The sequence below is a fragment of the Drosophila pseudoobscura genome, chromosome X (assembly GCF_009870125.1).
Source record: "Drosophila pseudoobscura strain MV-25-SWS-2005 chromosome X, UCI_Dpse_MV25, whole genome shotgun sequence".
Taxonomy (NCBI): domain Eukaryota; kingdom Metazoa; phylum Arthropoda; class Insecta; order Diptera; family Drosophilidae; genus Drosophila; species Drosophila pseudoobscura.
Window position 1 is genome coordinate 14,930,573 of NC_046683.1, and position 17,432 is coordinate 14,948,004.

Consider the following 17,432-nt stretch of genomic DNA (forward strand, 5'->3'; position numbering starts at 1 on the left):
TCCGATTGTACATTCAAGGACCCCCCACGTACAATATGTTTATGGGCATTCTCTCATCCATCAATCCTCGGTGCCCACTTCAAATTTCATGGCAATTGTGTATTAAATTTTCTTCGGCCGTTTACACAAATTATGCTCTCGGTGGAGCTCCGCAGTGTCCAGTGTATGGCAGTCAGGGCCACATTACCTGGCTACAACTGGCATCGGCATCAGCATGGACATCGTGATTGCGATAGCTCGGAGCAGGCAGCAGCAACACCCGCAATTCCTGTGCGACACAATTGCAATCACAATTGCATTTCTCAGCCCCAACACCGGAAAACCCTAGCCCCAACGCTTCGCTGGAGCTCATCGTTAAGCGGAACTCAGCCTCTGTTGTCATTATGAAGCCCAGGGTCCGGGTTCTGGGTTCCGAATCCCTCACGCTCTCCTCTGGTTATTAAGCATAATAATTGTCTGCAATTTGCCGTTTGGGTATTTCAATTCCTGCAACCAAAGAGATGGAGGAGAATAAATAGAGAGAGAGGTAGCAAGAGGGAGATTTCATGGGTCCATTGCATTTGATGACCCGACTCTGCTGCTCCTCTTGACCATTGTTGATGGCTGTCTGCCCAATTAGCCGAAATGGCGAAGATAGGTATAATTAAAACATGAGAGAGAAAGTTGTAGCTTAAAGAAATAAGAAATAAGAGAATAAGACCGCGTATTAGGGCTCTATGTAGGATCATACCTTTGCTTACCCTTACCTTTACTGACTTTTATGTTTGTACGACAAAATGTTTACAAAAAATAGTCAAAAAGTACAATTTTACCGAAGTGAAATCACAACAAATAGCAGCAAAGTCGTCATTGAGCTTGGGTTACGAAATTGAAACATTTTGCGGATTTGGTAAGACTATCTGTGTATCGTATCAATTTTATTGTACTAATATATAAAATATACAGTATTCGTTTTCCAAGTTGATAAATGGAGCGGAGGCATTACTGGCGTTACACTACGAAATACCGGGGTAATACAATTTACATAATATTTCGTTAGCCGATATTGGGGCAGATTCTGGGCAGAACTTTTATCATGAATCATCTTTCTTATAGGAGATAAAAATAAAGACATCGAGGGGGAACGTTGTGAGTTGCTGCTGCGGCCGCAACTCTACATTTATAGCCGGCTCTCCTCCGGCAGACGGCGCTAACATTGAACGACAAAGAATGTGTGCAAGAGAGACAGTAAATCAGTCTGAACATGTCGGGCTCTGCGTAGCGTAATGATACGATCTTAACCATTCAACAAATGGGAACTCCCAACGGGTAAAATAGCCTGCGCAAGACTGCAATCCAGCCGAGGCGGAATCGGTGGATTTGTTATCCCTTTGTCCGACTGCTGGGTACATCGACCCCCGTTCATTGTAAGCGCTCTCGAGTCTGCATTCGAATGTGAATGTGAATGAATGCGGATGAATGTTGATGATAGTCATCGAGCCCTCAGTTAAGTCAGTGCCCTGGCACATAATGTAATTTGCAATAAATATCAAATTTAGAAAGCTCCAGTTTCGTTGCTCCTTGGCATTCCTTTATGTGTGTCTCTTTTCCCCTCCCTCTGGATTCTATGGCATTTTCCTTTTGGGCAATAAAGGGAAAATCAGCAGAGAGTATCGAAGAGCTTAGCCCCCAGCACACACAGCACACAGGAATTTTAATAATCATAAAAAGTTGAGGAAAAAAGTAAAACAAAACCAGTTCGAGGGAAGAAAGGAGCAAAAATAAACAGAAATGGGCTATGGCAAAGGTCAGAGGTGTGGGCACACAGATGGGGGTCTACATGGAGGTGGCAGCATTGCAGCGGCCCAGACACTGCCACGCGACCAACTTAGAATGCAATTGCAAAAGATATGCAAAAAAACTGGTACATGGGAAGGGGAGCCGCAAGAAATGTCATAAATGTTGACTTAATGTCCTGCGAGTCTGCTGCGGGGACTGTGTGTGGGACTGTATTTGTACGAGAATTCCCTGCTTAATTCATATGTAAAACTTTATTAAGGACAGACCCAAAAAGCGAGAGCGAGAGCTGGGGAGAGCTGCAACTGCAAAGCTAACAAATTAGCTGCCTGGATAAGGGTACGGCTAGGAGAGGGTGTGTCTGTGGGGGGATGGGATGGGGTGAATAGAAACTTTCGTACAACCGGACAAGTTTAACAAAAGTCTTAACATATTTTCGTAATCCAAAAGTTTACTACAAATGCGACTTAATTGTTGGTGAGCGTTGCCATCTTTTACTGCTTCTGCACCACTGCTTTCCCATTTGCCCCATCTATCGGCCACTGTGCCACGCCCCCTTTTGGCTGCTGTCGCCAGGGATAAACAAAGGACCGGAGAATGCCAAGGAGGAAACCCGTAAGGAATTTGTTGTTGATGATGTTCAGCGCGCTTTTTATTAAGTGATTAAAACAGAAAGTACGACAAGCAAAAAAAGGGAGTGCAGAAAAGAAAGTTTCCGCTTAAGCTAAGAGGAAAAGGAACAGGAAAAAAGGGAGAGAAGAGACTAGCAGAGCCATTTGTGGGGCCAGCAAAAGGACTTTATCCATCAGGGGCGAAATAAAAGGTAAAATGAGAGGAGAAAAAAAGGCAAAGTAAAACCAACAATAACCTCTTAGGAGAACATGAGTTATGTCAAGTTTTTTTGCATCAAATATCCAAGCACATTCCCCGTGCCCTGGAATAGGGAGCGGGAGCCTTTCCAAGAGGGAAGTTTCCATAGTTCCAGATTTCAGATTCTTGTAGTTTGCATTCAATTTAGATTTGAATGTCGCATTCAAAGTCTTAAGCTCTTAGAAGACCCAATATTGTGTCGACTTTGATGTCGGCTGTTTCAAACACTCATGTGTAGAAATTTGACAACAAAAAAAAAACCAAGTTCATTTCTTGGGTGTCTTTGAAATCCATTCAGATTCGGACTGTAATTCCGATTTGCCATTTCCAATTTTCAGGATATTCACAGATTCCTCCACTTCTCAAAGACTTTCCCCACAAAGCCTTGCAAAGGAGCGTGTAAATTGCAATCTCTGGGCCCCACTCACACATACACATATGTACGGGCGACCCCGATACATGGCCACCTTGGACAATGTGTCTGTGGTCTGACCCATCCCTACCCCTCCCTCCTCGTCATCGTCTTGGTCTTCCTGTTCCTCGTCGTTGCCATCTTCAGCTCCTTCGCAGTCCCCCTATGAGCAGAAAGTGTTTGATTACAGTTTTGGTTTTTCGGTTTTCGGTTTTCGGTTACGGCCTTTCAATTTTGTCTGTGACTTTGGCCTTAAGTTGACTCGAGATGTAAGTGGTTTGCTCAACTTCATCGCCCTACCCGCTTACCCCGACCCGACTGTCACTGCCTTTGGCTCTTGTCAGCTGCTGCTGCTCCTGCAGCGGAGGGGACGTGTATATGGCTGCGGGAACTGAAATCAATAAGTGTGTGTGACATTTGTGTCACATTTATGTCGAAACTCTGTGGCATTAATGTGCTTCGGTTTATGGCCTGGCCATAGTTCGTGTTCTTGTTCCTCTTGTCGCTGGCCTCCCATAATGTCCATATTTATTACAACAGCTCGACGGAATAGAACATTGTTAATGCCCCCGAAAATGGGGCAGATAGAGACATTCTCATCTGTCTCCGGACTCTGATTTCCTGCCAACACACACACTGCACACACTACACACCACATGAAGACATAAAAACTTGGGAAATCTTTACCGGGCAATGGCAATGGTCACTGAATGCGATTATGGGCTGCTCTTGTTTGTGAATAAATAGATGGATATAAAGATGAGAGAGAGTGTGTGGATTGTCATGGGATACCCCAAGCGTGGGATTGAAGAATGTGGAAGTGGACAAAATTCAATACGAGTAGTTTTCCTTTTGAATTGGTCGACTATCTCAGCACTATTTGGCATGTTCGGCTCTTCCACCGAAACAGATTTTATTATTGGTTTGAGCAATTGTTTTATGGCCAACTTTACGCCTTAAGGTATGCAGAAAATACTTACAGGTAATTGAACGTTTTCGAATTGCCATGCTCCATGGTCTGTGGTCGATGGCGTTGCCTGACTCTGGCTTCCTGCGATTGGCTTAGCCTGGCGGCATTCAACTTGTCCCAGCAATCCACTTTAATCGTTGTCAATGTCTGCGCCAACAGTTGGGATAATCCCGTAAATATTTATGCGCAGTTTGGCCCAAAAACCGATTGTGGGCGGTGCTGGTGCGGCAGCATCTGATGATATAACAATGGCATAAATGGTTTTACGGTTAACTCAACTCGAAAACTTGTCTAGGGCCCGGCCCGGGCAATCGATAACTGTCAACCGCGTCTTGGCCAAGGATGCTAAGGAAGAACGAACTGAGGATGGGATAAGTCCTTACTGAATTTAATGCTGATGTTGTGCTAACTTCTATGTAATCTTTGGAGAAGAGCACTTGATGGTGTTGCAAAACGAGCTTGGAAACTAGCTCCTAATCAGATCTGAATGCCTGAGCTCATTCATAGATGGCTCCAATTGGACTGTGATTTTAAGACCTGGGTATACCCCGAATATTGACCAAACTTGTCAGTCATTTCTTTACTCTATTGCCAGAGACGGCAGCACAACCCAGGCTCCCAGGCTCCCAGGCTCCCAGGCTCCCAGGTTCCCAGGCTCTAGGCTCCAGAGTCCAGAATGCCTGCCTTTCTCTCTTGCTCAAATAAACGCCTGAACGCATGTACGAATGCGGCTGACCATCCGGCATTTGCGGACATTTTGTGTGGCTGCTGCTGGCCTCCTGGATTGTGCCGGATGGTGTCCACTGTTTGGCATTGAAAATAAAATGAAAAGATGCGTTTGTCCATGAAATGCTGAGTGGTTCGATAGGGGAACGGACGGACGGAAGGGTGGTGCAAGAGGTGGATAAGGTAATTCTTTAATGGAACATGAAAGCGATACACATGTTTGGCAATTAAACCTTGCCGCACACAGGGACCTCGCCCATGGCCTGAGCAGGGGCAGTCGACCTGTTCTAGCAGGCACTTATGCCTGTCAATAACTTCATTTCCGTTACAACGTGATTTAATTAACGATTACCCTCCGTGCCTTCAGTTCCTCCTACCTCTCATGTGCGTGCTCTGGTCCTCCCTTTGCCTGTTTTTTTTTTTGGTGTAACAATTAAGTGAGTTTCCTTGTCGGCCCTTTTTCCTTCGCTTTCTCTCTCTCTCTCTCTAGGCTCTGACCCTGCTCGTGTGCGTGCTTTGAACGTAACCGCATTATAATTGCAGGACGTGGCTGGTCAAAGGAGTTGGCCCTGGCTGCAGTCTAGGCTCCCTCTACGTCTTAATCTCCTCCAGACTGGACTGACACAGCCACAGGCAGAGGCAGAGGCAGAGCCGCAGGCACAGCCACACGCACAAGCCCGTGTGCCACTCAGGGATTGGTCAGCTGCTTTGATAGTGATTTTCCTCTTCGATTCGCTGGCAAAATATGCTCTTCCAATCCATTTACCGCTCTGGTGCACTCTGAATTCCAGGCACACACATATTTTGCAACCCATTTCGGCCACTATCCGACCGAAAAACCTGGCAAATCCCTTTGGCGTGACGGCAGCCCTATTGCAGCCGCATTGGCAGTAATCATAGGCGCATTATGGAGCATAAGCATCGAGGCGGTGGCGCCAGACTGGCTGTGCTAGTCCATCATTAATGCATTCATTGTGGAGCTGCATAGGGCCTCTCCATTGAGCTCTGCTTATTCGCCATTATTGGGGATATTTGGCAGTACCACTTACCAGATCCACAACAGGTACAGCGATGATATCGGTATCTACATCCTAGCAAAATAATTGAAAAATAATTGCTTCTTTTATCTTTTTTTTTTGTATAATTCTTTTGGTTTTTATTTTCTTTATACATATTTTAACTTCACAAAAAAAATATTTTTTTTTCATTTAATTAAGTTTTTTTCCGTAGTATTTTTTGTTTGTTTTTGGTTCATGCAATTTGCATTTAAACAATGTTTTTTGTTTTTGTTTTTTGGGTTTTGTTTTTTAGTTTTGAAACATTTAGTTTGTTTTTATTGCATGGAAAGTTGTTTGGTTTGTTCGTTTGGTTTTCTCATTTAAAATTTACACCAAAAAGATCAGCTATGTTTACAACTAGTTTGCTGGGTATATATGTATGTGTATATACTCGTAATTATCAATTTTCAATTTGTAATTGTGTTTATAACATTTATTTTGCTCAATTGTTTCGTCTCATCTCGTTTCGTTTCGCTCAGTTGGGAACTGATGGTCAAACTCAGTGATGATAGTCGCTCTGGTCAGAGCCTGACGCTAGTACATCGGCTTCCACTTCCATCACATCTTTGAGGATCACCTGGGAAGCGACCGATCGATCAATTGATAAAACTTGAAATTCTCTTTTGGTTTGACTCATTGGCTAAAAACTTTTGCTCTTGCTCTTGCTTTTGCTCGTTTGCGTTTGATAACAATTCGGATTTTGATATACTCCTCTCGCACTGGTCTATTTGTCCGTCTGTCCATCTGCATTCTGGACCCGCTCTTGGACAATTCAGAGCTGTTGGGCTGAAATGTTCGTCTATCGCTAGTTTTTTTGTATTTTAAATTGTTTCTTAGGCCTATGCTATTGTATGACATGTATTTTCTGTTTTTGTTTCTTTAATACGATATACATATATACATATACATATATGTAGATGTACAAATACAGTTTTTACAGCAATAACTGAAAGTTCAAATATTTCTCTAAAACGAGATTTTTTTTTCTTTTTTTTTATGTTTTTTATATTTAGTACATATTTCTTAAATTTTTCGTTTATTTTCCTTTTAAATGACTTTCTTGGCTTTGTTCAATACTTAATTTCGTTTAGTAAAATTTGATTTCAACAGCTTATAAATAAGGAAAAAAAGCCACACGCGCCCTCCAAGGAGCTTCTCTATACAATAACGTTTTTTTCTCATTACGATTCTTCTAATTCAAGTTTCTTGGTTTACACTTTTAAGGCTTAGGCCTGGAAAATACTTGCAACTTGGTTGGCAATCCTCCAATTGTTTCTTTCATTATTTTTCTTCATCTTTTGCTTGCCATCCTTTTCTTTGAATTTGTTTTTGTTGTTGAAAATTTGACACATTATTTGTTTGAAATAGATTTTGCATTTAAGATTTTATTGCTAATTCACACACAGACTAACACAGAAAAAGATTGAGAGCTAGAGAGAGAAAGGGAGAGAGAGAGAGAGAGAAAAAAGAACTGTGATGTAAGACTGATTTTCCACCAACTGAGAATTGTGTGCGTGTGTGTTCTCAAGATCTCAAGATTGAAATCGGGCTGGGGGCTTAGACGGGGGCTTCGTTCTGGGGTGGGTACGGATTGAACGTGGGGGAGTATCGTATTGCACAGGTTTATCGGCTTATAGGTTGTGTCGGATAGTCAGGTTCGTGTTTTCGAGTTCTATATTGGGTTCTATATTGTCGTGGATGCCTGGGATCAGATCAGATCGGATCCCGCTTAGCTTACATACATATGTAGAAGGAAACCAATGGTTTGAAGGACTTTACTTTGAATAACCATGGGAGCGTTTTCAGGGGGGGAATTCAGATAGTTTTGGGTAGAGTTTGCTATAGAGGTTGCTAGGTTTGTTTGCCTATGACTCCGACGCCATTGATAACATTTATCTAAAAATAATATAATTTTTCGTATGTATAGTATGTACATATATAGTCGTATCCCATTATGATATTGAACGCCTTGATTTCGACAGCAACACAATTATTGTTAAAGAGCTTTGGACACGATTTCGACTATTTATAAGTTTTATTGTTTTACAATTTATATTCCGGTTGGTTTTTCATTTGTAAGGTCTTCGTTGAATTTAAATTTAGTTGTAGATTTAGTTTTAGTTTATGTTTTGAAAGCTTTCGAGGTTTTTCAGCTAAGGTACAATTTTGCTACAGGTTTTCATCTACTTGGAATAGAGTTCACATCGCCTCACCTGACGACTAGTGTGTTTTCTGTATCGGTTTCTGCTCCGGTTTCTTTTTCTGTTTCAGTTTAATTTGCTGTTTCGGTTACTCCTGGAAGACTACAGCTAAAGTACACAGCTATGTATTGTAAATATAGGGGTTTTAAAATGCAACAATTACTTTGAGTTTAGAGTAATATAGAGAAGGATTCTTTAGTAGGTTTAACTGCGAACTGCAAGCAAATGAAAAACCATTTCCACACTATATACATTGAGAATTCATTTTCAACATTTTCTCTTCTATTTCTAATAGTTTCTTCATCTTCGTTTGTTGCTTTTGACTGTTAGTGTTTGTGTCACTTATATCTAGCTACAAAAAATTACATTAACACACCAATTCACTTGATAAATACTCGTATTGTAAGCATACAGGTCTACGCTGTATGTATGTATGTGTGTACAACGTACATACATTCATGGGATATCGGTTAATGCTACTCCTTTTGTTGTAGTTTTAGTTGCTGTAACTGTTTGCCTTATGCATTGTTGCTGTGGTCCAATTTCTTATTCAAACATTTGTTTTATATTTGATTTGCCTTCAACTTCCAATACTCTCCAACACACTCACTGGTTGCCTGGTTGCACAGACTGGACATACATACATATATCTCTCAGTATATACAGGCAGACTAGAAGGCATTCATTCCCCATCGCCATCCCCCTCTGATCCCTATACGAGTAATTTGGCAATGGAAATACCCACTTTGCAATGACAACAACCAAATGGAATAAATTCAACAACATGCTCAAGGGAACACTATTACATTTACTGGTACTGTGTCCTCCTCTATGGGTTTGTTATCATTATTTTGATTTAGACAGCACAGAGTTCACATTTAATTATCTACACATAGATCTTTTTTTTTAAATACTTTATTTTAAGTAGAAAGTCAAAATGGTTCCAATTAAGTTTCAATTATGTTGAAATTAATTTACATATATTTTTCTTTGCTAGTTCCTGTTTTTCGACTTGTTTTTTTTTTGTTTTTTGTTTTGTTCTTTAGGTTTTTCTCATTCGTATAAATATAGTTTTTCTGTCATTCAATTTTCTCAATATATGTACTTTCTTTGTTTTAATCATTAAGAGTAAGGTATTAGTTTTAGTTTTAGTTTTCATTGTATAAAGCTTTCGTTTGGTATGCCGTAGACATATACATATAAATTTTCAATGGGCCATTTCTTGGGATGGGGGGAGTACTTACATGCAGAACATGGGTTAAAACATTTGCCTTGGCTTTTGCTTCAAAAACTGAACGAAACTGCTTGCTTGGGTCCATCAGATGGTCAAGCAGCAGCTGCTTGCACTTGCATGACGCGCGAATATACTTACAGAGATAGAACTGCTTGCAAGCAGTGCTTGTTTGGGGTTGCGGCTAACCCATTAAATGCCACCCTGCTAATTATGCAGCCAATGGAGTATGTTCATAGCTGTTTCTGTTGTTTTTGTTGTTGTTGTTGTTGTTGTTCTTGCTGGTGCTCTGACTGGACTGCTGCGATGTCGCTGCATTTTGTTGCAGTTATATGTAGTCGCTGCATAAACACATCCACACTCTTGACCATAATTGCATATTTATGGACATTTGGTAGCTATGTATATTCATTTTTGGTTTTTTTTTTGTCAGAATCGCGTTGCTTTTTCTCGTTGCGCATTTCATTTTGTTTTTATGCAAATTTCTGCTAGTATGCGTATGTGGTTGAATATGAGTGTATGCGTGTGCGTGCGTGTGTGTGTGTGTGTACCGGGCCAGCAGCAATAAGCAGAGAAAAAGAGGAAGAGAAAGAGAGAGAGAGAGAGAGAGAGAAAGAGAAATAAAGCAGATATTTTAATTGCCATACACGAATTTCAATTCCCATGCGTTTGTATCCTTGTTTGCTTTGTCTTGCTTGTCTGTGTGTGTGTGTGTGTGTGTGTGTAGGCATGTGTGTTTCCTTGTTGTGTCCAATGTGGCATAATGAAAACAACAACAACCAAAAGCATGTCAAGCAATAACAGTTAGCAAAAAAAGTTAACGCTTAGCAAACTTTGCCCAACTCGCATCGTCAATGGGCTCCTGCTCCTCGAACAAAGTTTGAAAAGAGTTGGCACACACACATACAAATTCGTTTATAATACATATAGAGTGGAGTAGAATAATGGCATGACAGGCGTCGCATCCAATTAAATTTGCCCAATAAAGAAGAAGAAAGTTGGCTAAAATACGAGTACGAGTACGAGTACGAGTAATCACGCAAAAAGCGGCTACCTAAATGCAACACATACATATGTACATATTTTTTTGCCAAAGAGTTTCACATTTTTAATCATTTTACGAGTATCTATGTTGTATGTATCTGCTCCCGTTTCGAGTCGAGCGAAATACTATTTAATTTGCATTTCAATGACAGCGATTTTTTCTCCTGTCAAACGACGACACTTTATTTGCTGAAAGTGTCCTCTACTCTGTTCATTTAATCTGCATACTCGTTTCATTTCGTTTCGTTACGTTTCGTTTCATTCAATAAGCAATAATAATATTACCACACTTTTTCACAATTCTGTATCACTTTTTACCGTGTGGGGTTTTCGATTAATTTCCATTTGACATTGAAAAGTGCTGCGCTGAAATATAATTAAAGAATAAACATCACTTTTATTCGCGGAATTTCATTGAAGAGTAAAAATTGTTGCATTTCGACAGACCAGACCTCTCTACTCTTTACATATATATATGTAGTAAAGTTGAATGTATTTTTTCAGGATTGGTCTCTGGTTCTTCCTTTGCGCACACACTCACAGTTGCACTCGCACTCCCACACTCACACCCATATTCAGAATCACTTTGATCCTGCTTACGCTTACAATAGATCTCGTTTCTTGAGCAATACATCTCCTGCCTCGAGTTTTACCCACTTTATTTTACAGTTTTGTATATTAGGCATATTCTTATTCATACAATATATTGTATTTCTTCTGGTTTTGGTTTCGGTTTCGGTTTCGGTTTTGTTTTTCCATCACAGCTAACGTCAATTTGTAACTCTAGGACATCTAACAACATTTATGTATATGAATATTATGGTTGGAGTAGGGGAAAAGTTAAACAAACGAAGATCAAACAAAAAGGATACAATTTGTAAACATACTCTTTTCAAATAAATTTATTTGGGGCCCTTCTGTTATGCAATTCATCAACCTATATATAATTTCCATAGATATCTATATTTAAGACTATAACACATTTGACAGTTTGCAACATCGATCAATGTACACATACATACATACACACACAGAGAGAACAAAGAACTCTGATAACTTAATTTAGCTAATACAAAATAATAACGATAACAATAATTATAGGTAGAAGTAACAGAAATGCAAAACAAATTTAGCTTTAATAAAACACACATACGTATGCATAAACAATATATATAGATATATGTATGTTCTGTAGGTACTATATATACGAGTATGTTTGGTATATATTATTTATATCTAGAAACGAACAACAACAACAACTCGACCGATTCAAAAGGTTAACTGAAATGGCGAATGGCGGAGAGAGCGTTTGGCATTCGGCTTTGACTAGATTACTTTTCGGGACTCAGGGACTCGGGGACTCGGGACTCGGGGACTCAGGGATCGGCGAGAATACGGATACTCACTGCACAGATTAGCAGGAGACACCCTGTTTGGCCACCGTGTACCAAGTGCTGACCGTCACCAGCGACGGCGAGTCCGGCGTGGCGGGCAGCTGCTGTTCCTCCTCTCCCTCGCCCTCTCCCTCTCCCGGCCCACCCACAACCACGTGCAATGGGGGCAAAGGCAGCTGAGCTACCTCTACGCCTCCTCCGGCTGCCATTCCTGCCGCCCTTGGTTGGGCTCGGGCTGTGGCTGGACTTCGAGTGAGCTCTGTTCCTTCTGGAGCGTGCGCATCCTTTTGCTGCTGGTGCTGCTGCTGCTGCTGACGTTGTCGGGATTTTCTTTTGCTCTTTTTTGATCCAGCAGCCATCTTGGGCTGCAACTGCAGCTGCGATTGTAGCTGGGGCTGTGACTGCGGATGGTGGAAGTGCATGGGCTGCGGTGTGTGCAGGTCGCGACCCACCTGCGGCCCCACCTGCGGGCAGCGGAAGCGAATGGCCTGCTCGTTGGCCACGTTCAGCTCGGGCCAGCGCGTCGGTTGATGCTGATGCTGATGCTGTTGATGGTGTTGCCCCGTCCTCTGATGATTTGGCTGGCGCTTCCTGCTCTTACTGCGCTTGTGCGACTTGGACGTGGATTTGGAACGGGATCTGTATTGGCGCATTGGTCGCTGAAGGACTTCCCATTGGGGACGTTGGCAGTGCCGACAAATAGCCGTGCGACTAATGCCGTCTTCATCCTCATCATCATCATCGTCAGTTTTGTCATCCTCCTCATCATCGTACTCATCGTACTCCTCTTCGTGGTGGTGGTGGTGGTGCTGCTGCTGGTGGTGCTGCTGCTGCTGGTGGTGGTGGATGTTGCAGTTCATTGTGCTGGCCGTTGCCGCTGATGTTGTTGTGGGTGTGGTGCTGCCGCCGCTGCCACCGTCCATGTCGATGATGTGGCAGCCTATGGCTGCCGCTTGCTGTCTAGTGCTATGTTGTTGCTGTTGTTTTTGCTGTTGCTTGTTCTTCGTCTTGTGGTTTGACTTACGTTTCTCTGGCTCCTGCTGTCGTTGCTGCTGGCTGCGACTGCGCCGCGGCCGTCGCACCGTGTACTCATCGCCCTTGTCGGTCGGATATGGTCAGAATGATGTATCAAATACGGACATAGATCTGGAAATGGCATCATCGTTGCGACAGGCCTCTAGGAACTCCTCAAGCGTCACAACGCCATCGCGATTGATATCCATTTTCTGTGGAATAGAGGAGGATTTCAATTGGAATAAACCTAGCCTAGCTCTGTAATGCAATGACAGTTTGAGATCTTGGTGATGGACTGTGAATGATTTCGAGGGCCATCTATCATCTATCGTCAATTTCTCATCGCTCTCCCAAAACATAATTTCAGAAGTGTCGCGTGCGAATTTGCTTTGCCCAATTTATTTCGAGTGCTAGCCCCAAGCCCAAGCCCAATAGCAACAAGGCAACGACCTCTAATGACAATGCGTGACTGGCAAGCCAAGTCGCTCCGCTCCCAAGTGTTCCCCTCCCCCCGGCGGGTAGAGAGCTGTTCTGGGCAGCAAATTGAAATAGACAATTTGCATTTGCATAATGCAAAGTAAATAAGTTTCATGTTCGTGCACTCGTCCAGACACAAATTCAAATCGTATAATTAGCATAAATAATCGCTGCGAATGGTTTTAGATTTCCCCAGCAGCAGGGCCGGGCAAGCGTACAGGGGGCAGGGGTGGCAAGGGGGGGGGGGACACATACCTGAAAGATTTGCTCCACTTTGCCCTTGATCTTCTCCTCCTCGGGATACTCGTCGGGCAGGCGGCCCATTAGCTCGTATATGGCAGTCACAATGTCAGTCATTTCCTCCCTCGTAATGAAGCCATCTCCATTGATGTCGTACAGCGAGAAGGTCCAGCGCAGTTTCTCCTCCACAGAGCCACGCGACAATATCGAAAGTCCTTGAACGAAGTCCTGTGGCAGCAACAACAAAAAAAAAGACAAGAAAAAGCAAGCTCGCGTAAGTATACAGCTGGAAAAGAGAGGACCAAGAGAGGGGCACGGGCACACCACTGAGGTGAGAGTGAGGCCCTCAGCGAGCCCCTCAGACATGGAGACTTGGGACATACAGAATTAGAGGTATAAAAGAAATTGAAAATATGTTTTAAGAAATTGCTCGTAAACCGCAGCCCATGAGCACGTGCTGTACATCGTCTTCCTGGCGATAGCCTTGTCATGCCTCATCCCCCATCCCCCATCCCCCTTCCCCCATCTGTTTTCTGCTGCTGCTGTTCCTGCTGCGAGTACTGCTTCTGAAGCTGAAGTAGACATTTATTCCTATGCTTTGTATGACAAATGTACCTAGATAAGAACTTGCGGTGGAGTGGGCGAAACTTTTTACGACCCTCTCCTCTCAGGACTTGTACTGTAGGAGGTGTTGAGATATTTCGGCAAGGCCCTAGCCACAGCTGACAGAAGACTGAGTTTGCATACTATCCCGGACAAACCGAATGGGAGGCAAAAGCGAGCCAGCAGCCAGTGGCCAGGGGGCAATAGCTGGAGCTGAAGCTGGAGCTGGAGCAGAGGCATCATTTGTGTGTTGTTCTGGCCATTTGGGCAATTGCAATGTCCAACTAATTTATCAAACCGAAATGGAATAGAAAAACTGGCACGAGTTTCAACGAAAAACGATGTTAGACCAAGTACAAGACACATCACCAACTTTCACCATTCGACGTAGACAAATGGCAGAGAATATCAAAATGCCACAACAACAACAAGTTTAAAAATGGAAAATCCTATAGGAGTATTAAAGGGAAGCAAAGTGTGGAAGTGTCCCCTCTTAAGCGAATACTGACCAGCATCGGGGGCTGTACGAGCATTCCATGGTGGTTGTTGGAATCGGAATTTTTCTTCGAAAAATACTTTTTAACGCGGATCAAAGTTTTCTAGAGTTTTCTAAATAATATTAAGAAAATTGTTTTCCATATCAGGGTTTGTTCCACAGAAAACACATATCTATATATTTGTTCCTTGCCATTAAAAAAGGCTTCCAAAATTTCCGAAATATGGAAAATGTTATGCCAGAGTTTGCGGGTATTTTCGCGAGCGTTGGAAGTAGATGAATGCCCTCAATTCTTATGTTTCTTAAGTGGCCGATAATCCAATAGAATGGCGGTGTACCCCGCTGCTGGGGGCATGTCAGGCTCCGCCATTTTGCACTGCTTGTGGCACTTCTGACTAGCCGTAAGTAATTTTTCACTGCTTTCTGCTTTCAGCATTCAACATTCATACGAGTAGATGCCACAATTGCTGCTCTTGGTACTGTATTCACTGTACTGTACTCCTGCTTTGGTATGACGCCTTCTCAATTGCTTTTATCTCACACACTTGAGCAATTTATCTTTTCTGCCAGCGTAAACAGGTCGCTGGCACTCTCTTTGCCTTCCCTCTTGGCGTATTGGCCCCAACCCACAATTTCAGTACGGCCATGACAGCTTTGTGTGTTTGTGGCTCTCATTGTTCTTGTTGTTAGCTATTCCCTCTGATGTTGGGCCCTCTGTGTGTGCTCTACTCCTGTTGGCAGTTTAATAAACGCGACTGTCATGCAAATCGCGCATAAAACACCTTGCAACAATATGTGAAACTTAATTGAAAAGCGGAAGTCTACTTAGTCCGACCGTCACATACAAAACTAGGGGTTTGCCTTTGCCTTTTACCGGGCACTTCCTGCCCTTGCCCCATGCCCGTGCCCCGTGCCCCGTTGCCCCTTGCCTTTCGCCTGCCCCGCGAGAGGCGGTTGTACATGCTTTATATCGAGTACGTGCCTTGTAGTCATTACAATTTTGAGGTCATTATTCAACGGCGAAAATGGCGAGGCCGGAAAAAAGCTAAAGGCTCACAGAGATAAGCTGCTTTGGAGGGGCAGGGAGGACTTTCTTATGTGTATGCATGTGGGTTTATATTTCGTATGCGTGTGTGTGTGCACGACTGTACATTTTGGTCTCTCTCCCTCAGTGATGGACTGCGGACGTGATTGTGCTTATTATTCGAAGTACGTGAGATGTAAAGGGCTCTTTTATCCCTGTTCGTGTCACGAGCTCCTCTCTAGCAAGGCCTCGCCTCCTTTTCCGCCTTTTCCTCCCGGTTCTGTCCATTCTGGAGGTCTGGTCCTATTGTTTGACTTGGGTTTTTGCGTTTATCTGCGTCGCTTTTTTATGGCGTGAAGGGACACACACTAGTGTCTTCTGTGTTCTGTCTTCTGTGGGTATCCAGCTCTGCCTGTGCTCCTCTTAGTCGCTGCCACAGGACCCCTGCATGACAAAGTTGGCGTTAAAATCGCCATAATTCATCGTTTCAATGGCGCTGTGTGCTTTCTCCAGAACACCAGAGCCACCTCCCCACGCCGCAACACATTCCCCTCTCTCGCTGCGGCTGCGGCTGGGGCTGGCTTGAAGGCGTCACGGCCGGAAGTGGAGTTCATGTTCGGACATTGCAGGGGCAGTCAAGACAGTGAATAAAGTGGAGAAAAATTATTTGCAATTTGCATGCTCCCAAGGGGGGGTTGGGGGTGTGGATGGGGCCAGACGACAGTCAAACAAAAGGGCGATCGAGTGGGAGAGAATGGGAAAGAGAGGGTGCCGGGGGTCGCAGAAATTCCGCATTTCTCCGTCTCACAAACTGCAGAAATGTATTCGATTTTTTGCTTTGTCTTTGCTGGAATAGAAATGTTGACAATGACAGGCGACAGCAGAGAAACACGCGGCATCTAGTGGCAACTATATCTCTGTCCGCCCACCCCCCTGGAATCCCTCACTCTCCAGTTCCCTCCTCTGATTTCAATTTCGAGACATTTTCCTTGATTTTTGATTTTGGCGCATTATTTTTTTTCGAGGTTTTCCTTTCGCTTTGGCTGCTGCCATCCGCAGTGTTGCCCGCCAGCGAAAATGAACGAAATAGCTGCCAACAGAGAGAAAGGAAATTTGTGGAAAGTAAAAAGAAAGCTGGCAAAATGCAGCGGAAGCTGCCATTAAATGTGCCACATTTTTCGCTAGCAACTATCTTTAGTTTTTTTGATTTTATCTAGCTTTTCTCATGGACTCTATATACTGTATGTTTTGATTAATTTTGAAGGCCAGCCTTCTGAACTGCGATTGAATAAAGAGTGAAAAGGAAGTTTAACATATTTTCTGGGGTTGAAAATAAAATGGCTATAGGTTGCAGAGCCACAGTGCAAGTCCTGTTTTGTCCTTTGTTCATTTCTGTGCTTTAGGTGCTCCCAATTCTAATTGCTAATAAATATGTATGTACTATTCTTACTCAATATTCCTATTCTATACATTCAATTTTAATTACTTGTTCTACTTACTATGATTCCTTTGGCGTTTAACTATTCTTCAATTTGGTTTTACTACTGCACAAACTTCATTTTCTTCCCATTATGCTCGCAGATCTCCTCAGACTTGTAATTATACTGCTCCTCAAAACGTATACCTCCCTTCCCAATAGCCGAACACTTTTCTGGGCCCGAAAATGGGCCAAAGGAGGCGCCACGCTTTGATTACTTAAAGGGCGAGGGGACGAGTAGGCTGCGAGAGGGTCTCCAGTCTTGTTGTGTGCTCTGTACTTATTACAACTTTTATGAGCCGGCAGTTAATAGAGCGCTCAAACATCTATGTATCTGGCAGAGCAATGGACTTTGGGCTTTTTGTTCTCCGCCGTTTTGCTGCTGTCACTAATAAACCGTAACTAAATGCGATTACCCG

The 17,432-nt window shown here is 43.1% G+C and overlaps 1 protein-coding gene across 6 annotated transcripts in view; it reads right to left on the minus strand.

Moving 5' to 3' along the window:
• Positions 1-9,661: 9,661 nt before the first annotated feature.
• The window catches only part of LOC4815236 (Kv channel-interacting protein 1), a 78,787-nt gene continuing 71,016 nt past the window's right edge, over positions 9,662-17,432 (minus strand). For 4 of the 6 annotated variants that reach the window (XM_033383553.1, XM_033383552.1, XM_033383550.1 and 1 more), the window contains 2 exons: positions 13,429-13,641; positions 12,652-12,908 (listed from right to left, as the gene is read on the minus strand). In XM_033383553.1, coding sequence (XP_033239444.1) covers positions 12,798-12,908; positions 13,429-13,641 — 324 coding nt within the window. In that variant the 3' untranslated portion in view covers positions 12,652-12,797. Of the gene's footprint in view, positions 9,730-11,157; positions 12,909-13,428; positions 13,642-17,432 lie in introns of those variants that run through there. The other 2 variants (XR_004470186.1, XM_033383554.1) reach the window with 2 other exon arrangements.